The sequence below is a fragment of the Cajanus cajan genome, chromosome 4, assembly GCF_000230855.2.
Source record: "Cajanus cajan strain Asha chromosome 4, NIPB_CcT2T_4, whole genome shotgun sequence".
In the NCBI taxonomy this organism is placed as follows: domain Eukaryota; kingdom Viridiplantae; phylum Streptophyta; class Magnoliopsida; order Fabales; family Fabaceae; genus Cajanus; species Cajanus cajan.
Window position 1 is genome coordinate 74,309,945 of NC_138520.1, and position 13,805 is coordinate 74,323,749.

General features: G+C 38.0%; 1 protein-coding gene across 1 annotated transcript; it reads left to right on the forward strand.

The window, feature by feature from the left end:
• The first annotated feature begins 1,338 nt into the window (after positions 1 to 1,338).
• On the forward strand, positions 1,339 to 2,448 carry LOC145957523 (uncharacterized). Its single transcript, XM_083073796.1, has one exon. The coding sequence runs from the start codon at positions 1,339 to 1,341 to the stop codon at positions 2,446 to 2,448; it is 1,110 nt and encodes a 369-aa protein (XP_082929922.1).
• The last annotated feature ends 11,357 nt before the right edge of the window (positions 2,449 to 13,805 follow it).

Genomic DNA, 13,805 nt, shown 5'->3' on the forward strand with positions numbered 1-13,805 from the left:
AAAACGAGGCGTTAAAAAATCAAGATACCTCATGGAGACCTACTCAGGCCACCAACACACAAACTCAAGAGTCGTATCAATCCCAAGCGATTCATACCTCGGCCCCCCATGCCTCGGCGGTAGCACCTGGAAAACTCCCTTCGGCCTTACCCACCGTTGGTCGTCCTGCAGATTTGACAACTATCGGATCACATCGGCACCCTTTCACCCCCTCCATTATGCAACTTCCCCTAATGGATAATTGGAAATCTTTACCTATAGATAAATATGATGGTACAACAGATCCTGATGAACACTTGGATGTTTTTCTGACGCAGGTAACTCTAAGCACCACGGATGATGCAGCGCTGTGTCGGATATTTCCAACATCCATTAAAGGCCGAGCCCAGAGCTGGTTCACTCGGCTCCCTCCCAACTCTATCGACTCATTCAACACTCTGTCGGCACAATTCACCATCCAGTTTGCAACAAGTCGTCCTCACAGTTTGACATCTCTATCTTTGGTTGGTCTTCGACAGGACAAGAAGGAGTCGCTTCGGACTTTCATGGATCGGTTTAATAAGGCGGCATTGGAGATCCGAGACCTCAATCCAGCCGTATCACTCCATCATCTCACAACGGCCTTAAAACCAGGACCGTTTGTCAATAGCCTCTGCAAGAAGCCTCCTTCGGATAAGAATTACCTAAGGAGGAGGGCAGACAAATATATGCAAATGGAAGAATTGGCTGAGTACCGCAATCAGGCCCGAGCTGAACCATTGGGCAAACCCGAAAAGCAAGTAGAACAACCATACAGGGGGCGAGCCAAAGAGCTAACTCTTCAGGATCGCCCGGCGCGAGGTCCGAAGTACTCTCATTATACTCCCTTAAATGCGAGCCGAGCTGCGGTTCTTGAGCAAGCACTGGCATCAGAAGTGTTGGCGGTTCCAAAAAGAGCAGCAACCCCTCCCAGGGCTGAAACCAACAAGTCTTGTAGGTATCATCACAATCGGGGACATTCTACTGAAGAGTGTGCCGCCTTGAAGGATAGAATTGAAGACCTCATCAAGCAAGGGCAACTCCAAAATTTTATCGATCGGCCAAATACATCTCAGCATCGCTCATCCTATCGGTATCAGCAGTGAGACCGACCTGAGCGCTCAGATAAACAGCGGCGTGAGCGCAGTCGATCGCGAGATCGGAAAGGTGAGCAGCAAGCATCGCAAAGGCGTGTGATCAATACCATCGCAGGGGGCTTTTGCCGGAGGAGGATCAACATCGTCGGCTCAAAAGAGACATCTATGAGTGGTTCGGTCGGTCAGTCATGTCGAACAACGTCCAAATCGGCGAATGCCCGCTATGACATTCACTGACAAGGACTTTGAAGGAATTGATCCAGTGCAAGATGACCCTATGGTCATCAGTGTTGAGATCCATAATTGTATTGTGAAGAAAACTCTCATAGATCAAGGCAGTTCGGCCGATATTTTGTACTGGAATACCTTCAAACAACTCGGCATCCCTGAGGAAGAGATAACCCCTTACAATGAACCGCTTGTAGGATTTGCAGGTGAGAGGGTCAACACCAGAGGGTTCATCAAGCTCTCCACTCGTTTTTGTTTCGACGAAAAGGAACATCGGGACATTCAGGTGAAGTATATTGTTGTTCAAGACAACACATCATACAATATACTGTTAGGTCGACCGTCATTAAATGCCTTAGGGCCCATTGTCTCTACCCCCCATCTTGCCATGAAGTTCCCCTCCGACAGGGGGAACATCCTCACCATACATGCCGATCAGAAAGCAGCCCGAGAATGCTACTTTGCAAGTCTCCGCCTACCTCCAGTTGAAGAAAGACAAACAAAGGCAAGGCGTGTTCACGCGGTAACTCCTCAGCCCTCAGAATCAGCTTCAGAATGGGACCTTGATCCGAGGTTAAACGACGAGCGGGTGGAACCGATAGAAGAAAAGGTCCCTCTACAAGTCGGCTCGAACCCTTCCCAGGTTACTTACATCGGAATTGGTTTTTCAGAAACCGAAAGAACTGCGTTGTGCAGGGTCATCATCTCTAACAAAGATTTGTTTGCTTGGACGCCTTCAGACATGCCGGGCATAGATCCAGCGTTCATGTGTCACAAGTTGTCGATTTGTCGAGCAGCCAAACCGATCGCTCAGCGAAAAAGGAAAATGGGAACAAAAAGGAAAGTTGTTGTTGAGTTAGAAGTTGCCAAGTTGTTACAGGCTCGGTTCATTCGGAAAGTGCAGTACACTACTTGGCTGGCAAACGTAGTGATGGTTAAAAAACCGAATGGAAAATGGCGCATGTGCACGGATTACACTAATCTGAACAAGCCCTGTCCCAAGGATGCCTACCCACTGCCTAATATCGACCGACTGGTCGATGGGGCATCCGGACATAAGTTACTAACTTTCCTAGATGCTTATTCGGGGTACAATCAAATCTGAATGCACCCGCAGGACGAGGTCAACACAGCTTTCATCACGGACTCGGCCAACTACTGTTATAGGGTAATGCCATTCGGACTAAAAAACGCGGGGGCAACCTATCAGCGGTTAATGGACAAGGTATTCAAGGGTCAAATCGGCAAAAATATCGAGGTCTACGTTGATGACATGGTGGTTAAGTCGAACGATCTATGTGCACACAAGGGTGACCTTATGGAAGTTTTCCACCAACTTCGGAAACACGACATGAGGTTGAACCCTGAGAAATGTGTTTTTGGCATTGCAGGAGGAAAATTCCTTGGCTTCATGTTGTCAACCAGGGGTATTGAGGCAAACCCAGATAAATGTCAGGCAGTAATCGGCATGAGAAGTTTGCGTAACATCAAGGAAGTTCAGCAGTTGTCAGTTTGCCTAACGTAACTCTCTCGGTTCCTACCCTGCTTAGCCGAGACGGCAAAGCCCATCATCAAACTGCTGAAGAAAGTAAACAAGTTCACATGGCCGGAAGAATGTCAAACAGCTTTTCAAGCTTTAAAGCAGCGCCTCGGAACTCCTCCAATCCTTTCAAAGCTCGACCCTACTCTGGACATCATCGTTTATATGTGCGTTTCGAACGAGGCTATCATCTCGGTATTAATACAAGAAAAGGAGACCCAAATGCCTATTTACTTTGTCAGCCGGATGTTACAAGAGTCGGAAGGGAGGTATCAGCTACTTGAAAAGGTCGCACTTGGACTTGTTCACACGGCTCGTAGACTTCGGCAGTACTTTCAGGGGCATAAAGTCATGGTACGTATTGACTGCCCTATCGCTAAGGTGTTGAGAAAACCTGAGTTGGCAGGTCGCATGATGGCATGGTCTATTGAGTTGTCCGAGTTTGACATCACATTCGAACCAAGGGGATCGATAAAATCACAATGCTTAGTAGACTTTGTCAACGAATTGCAGCCGACAGGACTTTTCCAAAGTGATCAGTGGATGATCCGGGTCGACAGGTCGTCTAATAGCCAATGCAGCGGGGCCGGTGTCATTCTTGAAGCACCGACAGGCATGGCACTTGAATAGTCACTGCGATTTGCGTTCAAAGCCTCTAATAACCAGGCCGAGTATGAGGCATTGTTGGCAGGTTTGAGACTAGCCCGAGAAGTGGGCATCAGAAAATTAATCTGTTGGACCGATTCAAAGATTGTCTCCTTACAAGTAAATGAAAATTTTCAAGTCAAAGACGCCCACTTGTTGAAGTACTATCATACGTTCCGGAATATGTGCCAATTTTTTGATGAAGTAATTGTAAAATACACGTCCCGTGAAAACAATGAACGAGCCGATCAATTAGCCCGGTTGGCTACGAGCAGTGGTAAACCTGGACAGCTCCGAACTACTCTTCACCTCGAGCTCGCCGTGCCGAGTATCGACAATAGTGATTGTTTATCGGTCTCTAAGCCATCACCAACATGGATGACTGATATCACCTGTTTCATTACGGAAGGCGTTGAGCCTACATGTCCTTCGGCCGCCAAAAAGCTTCGTACTCAAGCCGCAAGGTACTCAGTTGTGGGGGGGGGGGGAACTTTATCGAAGAGGCTTTTCATCTCCCCTACTCAAATGCCTTCACCCCGAATAGGCCCCTTATGTACTGAGGGAAGTTCATGAAGGAATTTGTGGTTCTCACACCAGAGGGCGAACTTTAGCTGCTAAAGTGCTTCGGACTGGCTATTACTGGCCCACACTCAAGACCGATTGCATGGAATTCGTCAAAAAATGTGTCCAGTGCCAAAAACATGGCAATTTGATACATGCCTCAGTCGAACAACTACACAGCATCAATTCACCTTGGTCGTTTGCCCTGTGGGGAATGGATATACTCGGACCATTCCTAATGGCTAAAGGGCAATGCAAGTTTTTGTTAGTTGCGGTGGATTATTTCACCAAATGGATTGAGGTCGAGCCTCTCGCCACTATCACGGCACATAATGTCCAGAAATTCCTTTGGAAAAATACCATCACACGCTTCGGGATTCCTCATGCCATCGTCACTGACAACGGGCTTCAATTCACAGATCAAAAGCTCAACAAATTTCTTCAAGACTTAGGAGTCAAACACCGATTCACGTCAGTCGAACACCCCCAATCAAACGGCCAGGCTGAGGCTGCTAACAAAGTTATCCTCTCAAAATTGAAGAAACGCTTGGGGGCAGCAAAGGGCGCATGGGCCGAGGAGCTCTCAGAAGTACTATGGGCGTATCGGTGTACACCTCAATCCACAACTCAAGAGACCCCTTTCTGACTGACATATGGCACCGACGCAATGATACCAGTTGAAGTCGGAGAACCTTCCTTTCGTCGAACACATTTTGACGAAGATTCCAATGAGGTATCTTTACGAGTGGAAATTGACCTAGTAGATGAAGTACGCGCTCGAGCTCAAATTGTAGCTGAAGCATGCAAGCAGAGGATGACAAGGAGGTTCAACTCTAACCTCAGTAAAAGAAGCTTCAAGACAGGGGATTTAGTATGGAGGGTCCAAGGTTCGGCAAGACGAAATCCGAGAGAAGGCAAGTTGGCAGCTAATTGGGATGGCCCGTTTCGGGTCCGACACAGCCTCGACAATGGCGCTTATAAATTGGAATAACTCTCAGGCAAGGTCATTCCAAGAACTTGGAACTCTTCTCACTTGAAGACATATTATAGTTAGTTACTTTTGAAAAGTTGTTATTATGTAAACACATGGTGCACTCTTTTCCTTGTCGGCCTTTTCTCCCCTTATAAAAAAGTGAAAAGGGGTTTTGGCCGACAAGGTTTTTAACGAGACACCCATAAATGAAATATCAGTTCTATTCTTCCATTTGGTTTACTCATCTTTTGCTAACTTCCGCACAATACGCCAAAGGCTTCCCTCCCGAGTTGATGAACTCGGCCAAGGATGTGCCTCAGAAATTCACGCAAAAGGCTTCCCTCCCGAGTTGATCAACTCGGCCAAGGTTGTGCCTCGGAAATTCACGCAAAAGGCTTCCCTCCCAAGTTGATCAACTCGGCCAAGGATGTGCCTCGGAAATTCACGCAAAAGGCTTCCCTCCCGAGTTGATCAACTCGGCCAAGGATATGTGCCTCGAAAATTTACGCAAAAGGCTTCCCTCCCGAGTTGATCAACTCTGCCAAGGATGTGTCTCAGAAATTCACGCAAAAGACTTCCCTCCCGATTTGATCAACTCGGCCAAGGATGTGCCTTCAATCGAAAACAACGCAATTCCGAGTGAGTCCTCATTCGGTCTTGCTTGGAAAGCAACGCAAATCCGAATGAGTTCCACTCGGTCTCGCTCAGAAAATAACGCAATTCCGAATGAGTCCTCATTCGGTCTTGCTTGATAAGCAACGCAATTCCGAGTGAGTTCCACTCAGTCTTGCTCAGAAAACAACACAAATCCGAGTGAGTCCTCATTCGGTCTTTCTTGATAAGCAACGCATTTCCGAGTGAGTTCCACTCAGTCTTGCTCAGAAAACAACACAATTCCGAGTGAGTCCTCATTCGGTCTTGCTTGATAAGCAACGCAATTCCGAGTGAGTTCCACTCGGTCTTGCTCAGAAAATAACGCAATTCCGAGTGAGTCCTCATTCGGCCTTGCTTGATAAGCAACGCAATTCCGAGTGAGTTCCACTCGGTCTTGCTCAGAAAACAACGCAATTCCGAGTGAGTCCTCATTCGGTCTTGCTTGATAAGCAACGCAATTCCGAGTGAGTTTCACTCGGTCTTGCTCAGAAAACAACGCAATGTCGAGTGAGTTCCACTCGGTATTGCTCAGAAAACACGCAATTCCCGGGTGAGTCCTCATCCAGTTTTGCTTAGAAACCGAAGTATTTCCGGGTAGCCCTCACTCAGTTTCACTTAGAAAGCAAAGCATTTCCGAAGAGATTTCCACTCGGTTAGGCTAAGAACGAGTCTACTTGATTTTTTTTGCGGTCTTCAAGTATTATTGGCATAATATCGCTAAGTCTTAAGTTGACAGAGATAATTCAAGTCCATATTCATTCAAAAATACACATAATGGTTCGAAAGAGAAAACATCATTTCATTAAAACAGTGGAGGCTCTATCGGCCCCCTGTCTACAAAAAGCTCCTATAACTAATCCTCTAGGTTGCCGACTTGGTCATCCCGCGCATGAGTCTCGGTTTCCCCCTCTGGTTCGGCATCGACATTCTCTTGGCCTTCATCTTCACCAGACGAAGCATCGGCATCCTCATCTGGCTGAGGGACAGCTATCGGTTCCGAATCATCAGGATTCGCCCCCTCGGGCATCTCAGCAAAGGACATAAATGACCCTTGATAAAAAACCTGGGTCATCTCGAATTCAAAGTCCTCATGGAATTGGCCGAAGTGCTTGGCCTGCCGAACAGCATGTTTGAATCCAGCCTCGTGCTGAGCAACGATCTTCTCCTTAGCCTGCTCTTTCAGGCGATTGTATTTGGCTTGGGCGATCTCTATTCGGCGGTGCTCTTCATTGACTGCCTTTTGTAGATCCAGGCGAAGAGTGTCATTCTCCCGCCTAACAGAATCCAGCACGGCAGCCAACTCGCGATTTCTGGCCGCTGCTTGTTCGGTGATCGAAATAGCTTCGGCTGTGGCCTTCTCAGCCTCCTCAAGACTTTGTTTCAGATGCATCACCTCTCCGACAGGCTCCATGGCTAGGTGATAAGCCAAGGCCAACGAACGCGCTTGCATCTCGCAGAAAAGTCTCCACTTGGTTCTCGTCTCTAGGCCGGCCAAGAACTCCTGCCCGAACGGCGACACAGCATCGGACTGAATCAGGGTATCGGCCGATACATCATCACTCAGAAAAGCCCGAGACACTAGTTGAGGCGGCACCACAATCACGGTCCGATTGGGTGATGCCTCGGGCACCGATTTAGCCTTCTTCGGGTTCCCTGATTGTTCCTCATAACCCTTCCTCTTCGTTCGCTCCCGATCAACCTCTTTCCCCTTCCTCCCCTTTTTTTTTCCGTTCGGGCGAAGGAAGCTCTCGGTTATCTTGCTCACGTTGGGGAGTGCGTGCAACAATCAAAGTACCAACACCCCCGACTTGCTTAACCTGCTTCACTCGAGCGGCCAACAGGTTACGGATGTTAAGTTCGTCAACTCCACTGGACACCATAATTCCTGCAAAAAGATAAAGTAAACATCAATAGGAATTTAGCCGATAGCCGAAATAGGATGGATAACGTACCTATCAGGTCGTTCTCCCATAGGGGAGACTCAACCAAGTTAATTAGAGATTGGGTCGACAAGCGCCGAGGAAGGCGGAGTAACAGTTTCAAATCTTTCCGTTCTTCAGCCGAAAGCAGACTTTTCGGTACTACATTGTATGGCCGAGGGGCACGCGTCCAGTATAGAGGAAACAAGCTTCTGTTATCGTCACCAAAAAAGAAACGCCTCCCATTCGGACGAATGGTCACTCGAAAAAATCCCGCCTTGAAATTCTTATAGGAGGATGTAAAGCTATCCAACAATTTTCGTTCCCCTACTCGGCTCAATGACAACCACTTGGCCAATATGGAGGGTCTGGACGAGTAGAAATAAAGAAAGAGGAGTGGGGATGGCCTAATGTGAATACATCGGCACAAGTGCTTGAAACCCTGCAGTTGAGCCCAGCTGTTCGGATGTAATTGGGTTGCGGCAACATTGAGAACCCTCAACACTCCCATAGTAAACTCATCAAAAGGTAGTTTTACTTTGAGATCCCAAAGGAGACAGTCATATATGTAGAATGATTCCATTTTCGCTCCACTTTGATCAAGACAAATTGTATCAGGGTTCGGAAAGGCATTGTTCCGGCACGACCGAATACCGATCAGATACAGATCCTCCTTAGCATTAAAAGTTAAACAATTTGTATAATCTAGAAGGTTGGTGATCATGCTTGTGTCTTGGTAGCGCGAATAGTAGGAGGTCACCTCCCCGTTCACCCACTCGTAGCCAGATACCTCGGACGGGCCATACCATTGCCGATTCGACACGCGTTTCGACTTCCCCTGTACCTCGGCAACCCCGCTAGTAGAAGTTTCCTCCGAAGTAGTCTCATTCGGCCTTTCAGCATGATCTGAAGACCGAACCACGCTAGAACAGCTCGAACTACCGGACGATGCCCCCTCGGATGACGATGACCGAGAGCTACTGGCCGAAGAACTTTCAGAAGTATTAACCATGGCGATAAAAACTTACCAATTTCTTCACAGAACCACAATCGTTAGTCGGATCAGCTTCAGACCTTCTGCTACCACAATTTGGTTGAGAGCAGTACGTGTGAATGGCCCTACCAATCAGCTATTTATAAGCTCAAAAAACGGGCGGGAAAAATTAAAGTTTTGAAAAAATGTAACCGTTCGATCCCAGAAATCCAACGGTTAGAGGTATGCAACCGTTCACCTTACCCTAGCAACTGTCTCCATTTTACCCTTAAAGAAAGCTTCACCTTTCCTCAAGGCTGGGGGGCAGTGTACAGGTAGGGGGTTCGGCCACCACCCCATCGGCCGTCGAATGGCAGAACTAGGAAGCCGAATGCCAATCGGCCACCAGGATCGGCCTACCATCATTTGGTACTCTTAATCAAAGATTAGAGGTTAATTAGTCGATTAAGGTGTATTACCTAATACGGTAAATATGTCGCAGGGCCCATGGGGCCCAGGGCCCATATATGTCAGTATAAATAGCTCAGGACAAAAGGTAACGTCACTTCATTAATTATCCTAGATATTCGTGCTTGTCCTGACTGGAGCGTTGGAGTGCCTTTTGCAGGTACCAACCCCTTCACCAGCGTATTGGATCAGAGCCTTCGTTCGGCCTTTGGACTACGAGAAGACTTAGTGTGCCCTTCAGACAGGTACAAATTATATTTTGTATATTATAGTTTTTAATTATTTTATTTTGGCATACTGTGGTACCATGAATGATGAATATATATATTTTAATTTTATATCACAATTTCATGATATAAATAATTTTAATTTTGATACTTTAATTTATATTTTAATCATGTCTTTTTATATATTAAACATTTTAATTTTTAAATTATTGATATGTTTATGGAGAAATTTTTTATGGAACTAATTTAATTTTTTTTAAAATTATTATTGATGGGTGTATGGTTAATTTCTTTCACGAAACGGAATTAAATTTTTTAAACATATTAATTTGATATATTTTAAAAAAAATCTATGACACTTATTTTTAAAATACTAAAACTGGTAAATGATGAATGGTGATATTTTGTTTTAATATTTCTTGTGATATATAAAATATTAATTTTAAATTTTACTTTAAAATGGTTAGAATTTTTTAAAATTTGGATATAAAATTAAAAAAAAATAAACAGTCAAGATTTTTTAAATACGTAAAAAACGAAGATTTTTATTTTTAAAAAAATATCTAGATTTAAATTTTACTTGTTTTATACAAACTTTAAAGTATATTTTGGACATCGTATTATATTAGGATTTTAAAATATTTTTTATTAATAATTAATGTTTTTAATATAAAAATCACGATATTTAATAAAAATAATTAAGATTTTTTAAGAGTATATCAAGTCTGTAGATAAAAATATCATAGATATTTTAATGAATTGTTTATTTAATTATAATTTACTCATTCAATAATTTTACTAAAATAAGTGGTTTTACATTACTTTTATTTCTTGCTTATTTTCTTCTTTTTCATTTTCTCTCTCAACTTTTTTTTGCTTAATTCTTTCTCTCTTTTTCTCCCTCTCACATGTTATTTCCTCTCTCTTTTTCTCCTTTATCTTTTCCTTATTTCAATTTTTTTTCTCTATCTTCACAAGTCTTCTTTTTTTCATTCTCTTTTTAATTTTTTTTGTTTATTTCTCATTTATTATTTCTTCTTCTTTTCTTTATGTTTTTTTTTCTTCTATTTTTTTCTATTAATATTTTTCGCTCACATTTTTATCTATCAATATTAATGTATAATTTATTAATATTTTATTTTTAATTATTAAATATTATATATTTTTTAAAATTTTAAAATATTAAAATTTAACAAATTTTTATTTTGAACAAAATTTTATACTGAAATATCAATTTTTTAAACATATATTAAAAATATATTTTGAAAATTCTACCGGTTAATGAATATTATATATTTGAACATATCGTTCAAATTCAATAGTTTGAATGATAAAATATATAGAGGATTATATGTAGATAAATATTACTTAAGAGGGCATAAAACTAGAATTAATTATTTAACAAAATATAGAAAATTTTATTTATTTTATTTTATTTATTCAAACCTCATCATTTGTGTTATTTTTTTATTAATTGCATTATTTTAAAAATTCACATTCTCATTTGAAATCTAATAAAATTCTTTTAAATCTTATAAGATACAAATTCATTAAAATTCATATTACAAAATCTTGATTAAAAAAGATTTTAATTCATTTTAAATTAATGTTAATTTTTTGAGTTGATAATAATATAACAAATTAATAAATTTATTTTAGAATTTAATCTGTATCATTGTTTATTTTATAGGTTGATAACATTGAATTTGTAACAATATATCAAATGATTTACATATATTTTAAAATATTTAAATTTTTACTAAAAATAAATAAATATAATTATGTTAACTCGATTTATCCAACCCAACTCTTTCGTGATTAAGTTGAGTTGGGTTAGATTGGGTTTCTAAAAAAAATTCACAAATCCAATCCAACCCAATTCATTAAATTTTGATTGGATCGGATAACAGATATATCTAAACTCAGCCCAATTCAACCTGCTTACATACCTACTTAAGAGAACATAAAACTAAAATAAATTATTTAACAAAAAATTGAAAACTTTTATTGATTTTATTTTATTTATTCCACCCTTGACATTTGAGTTATTTTTTTATTAATTGTACATTATCATTTAAAATATAATAAAATTCTTTCAAATCTTATAAGATACAAATTCATTAATATTTATATTACAAAATCTTAATTAAAAAAGTCTTTTAAAAAAATCTTAAATGTCATTGCATTACTAAAAAAAAAATTAAAATTCACAACACTTTTTTATACTAAAAAAATCTTATAAAATTTCAATTTAATACACCTCTTAAATTATTTTAACATAAAAATTTTATCTCTTCCTATTTAAAAATGTAAATTTAAAAAGTTCCGGGTGATCGGCAATATTTTTAGATTTTTTGGTAATAAAAGTTTCGGGTGTTTGAGAAAAAGTTTGAAAAAGGCAAACAGCTTTAAAAAAAATGTTAAAATGAAAAATCAAAAAGTGCGAACCGTTTTTTTTTTTTTTTTTTTTTTTAAGTTAAAATTAAAAAAGTAGAAAATGTGAGAGTTTATAAGTTAGCTGGTTCATTATGCAAGATGCCAACTAAGAAATGTGGGAAAGTGCGAAAAGGTTACATTGTTTTGGCTAAAGAAGTCTCCATGCCAGTTTCCCGCAAGTCTTTGACCGTTTTACTGACAATCCTTAGTGGACCCTTAACTGCCTTTTACTTTTCCCATAAATTTCGTGGGTCCACACACTTTCCTGAGATATCTAATTAATTCCTTCATTTCTTAAGTCACAAGAAATACCTTTTTAATTTCATTTATTATTCTTCAAAGAGAATTTTCAAAAAGTTGTCCGTTTTATTATAAAGAGAGTTAAAAGATTAAAATAACTTTTTTTATTTAACTTATTATTACAGAAAGAGTATTTTAAAAGTATCTATTATATTATAAAGAAAATGTTCAAAAAATATTGATTTAACTTTTTAATTTAATTTATTATTGTAAAAAAGAAAGTGTTTAAAAATATATCAGATATATTATAAAAAGAATGTTAAAAGAAGTATCAATGTAAATTTTTTTAATTTAACTTATTATTGTAGAAAAAAAAGCTTTAAAAAAGATGTATAATATACCATGTTATAAATAGAACATTAAAAAAAAGAGAAAGAAACATATATAGGGTATAATTTAATTCATTATTCTAAAAAGAATGTATTTAAAAGGTGTCTATGTTATAAAAATAGTGTTAAAATAAATATTGATATAACTTTTCTTTTTTAATTTAGCTCATTATTGTAAAAAGAGCGTTAAAAAAGATGAATACAATGTTATAAAGAGAGTATTAAAAGAAATATCAATATAACTTTTTTAATTTAATTTATTATTATTAAAAAGAGTGTTAAAAAAAATGTCGATTATGTTATAAAGAGAGCATTAAAAGAAATATCAATATAAATTTTTTAATTTAACTCATTATTGTAGAAAGAGAGTGTTAAAAAAGGTGTAGACTATGTTATAAAGAAAATATTTAAAGAATTATAGATATAACTTTTTGATTTAATTCATTATAATAAAAAAGAGTTGAAAAAAAAGGGTGCCAGCTATGTTATAAAGAGAACGTTAAATTTTTTATAATATTTGTAGTTTTCACATATAGAAAATGTTCTAAAATTAATGATATTTCAATATAGTACTAATTAATTTATTTTAATATACATTCTCATAAATTATTCAATCATCATAATAAAAATATTAGTTATTTTGATAAATTTGTATTAAAAGGTGATACATTTATTGTTATTTTTAATTTTTATGTAAAAATATTAAATTATAGTCATTGTAAGATAAATGAAGTAATATTTTATTTAGTAATTTTAATTTATAATACTCAAATGTTTAATGTAATGACTAATATATGTTTGAGATTACTTAGTGAAGTGAATATACAAAGTATATATTTCTTTACTTAAATCCTAAACAATTTAATTAAAAAAATAAGTTATTACTATTTGTTCCAAATGTTGATTTCATTACATAAATTTTTTCATAACAATAATTTAATATAATCATTGTCGATATAACTTGTATTTACCATAAATTATTAAAATAATGATAATAAATGTAAAATAAATTTTAATTTCTATTATTATTTATTACACTAGTATTTATGATAACAAAAAAAATTATTATCATTACAATACTTATTTTGTATAATTTATTTTATAATAATAAATAATAATAATAATAATAATAATAATAAATATTAAACATTACCATAAAATCCATTCTTATTAATTTTATTATTTAGGATAAAATAACCATTTATTGGCATCATAACATAATACACATCTACGATAAATTATTATGTATACTAATATACAAACCAAAAATATTATCACAATTGTAAAAAAAATTCATATAATTTGATAAATTGATTATCATTTTTTTCATTCACAAAATTTGAATGATATATGATGTAAATTTCGTTCAAATTAATGACATGTATTTATTAATTATCATATTAAATATAATAATTTTTATTTATGATTTAACTGATT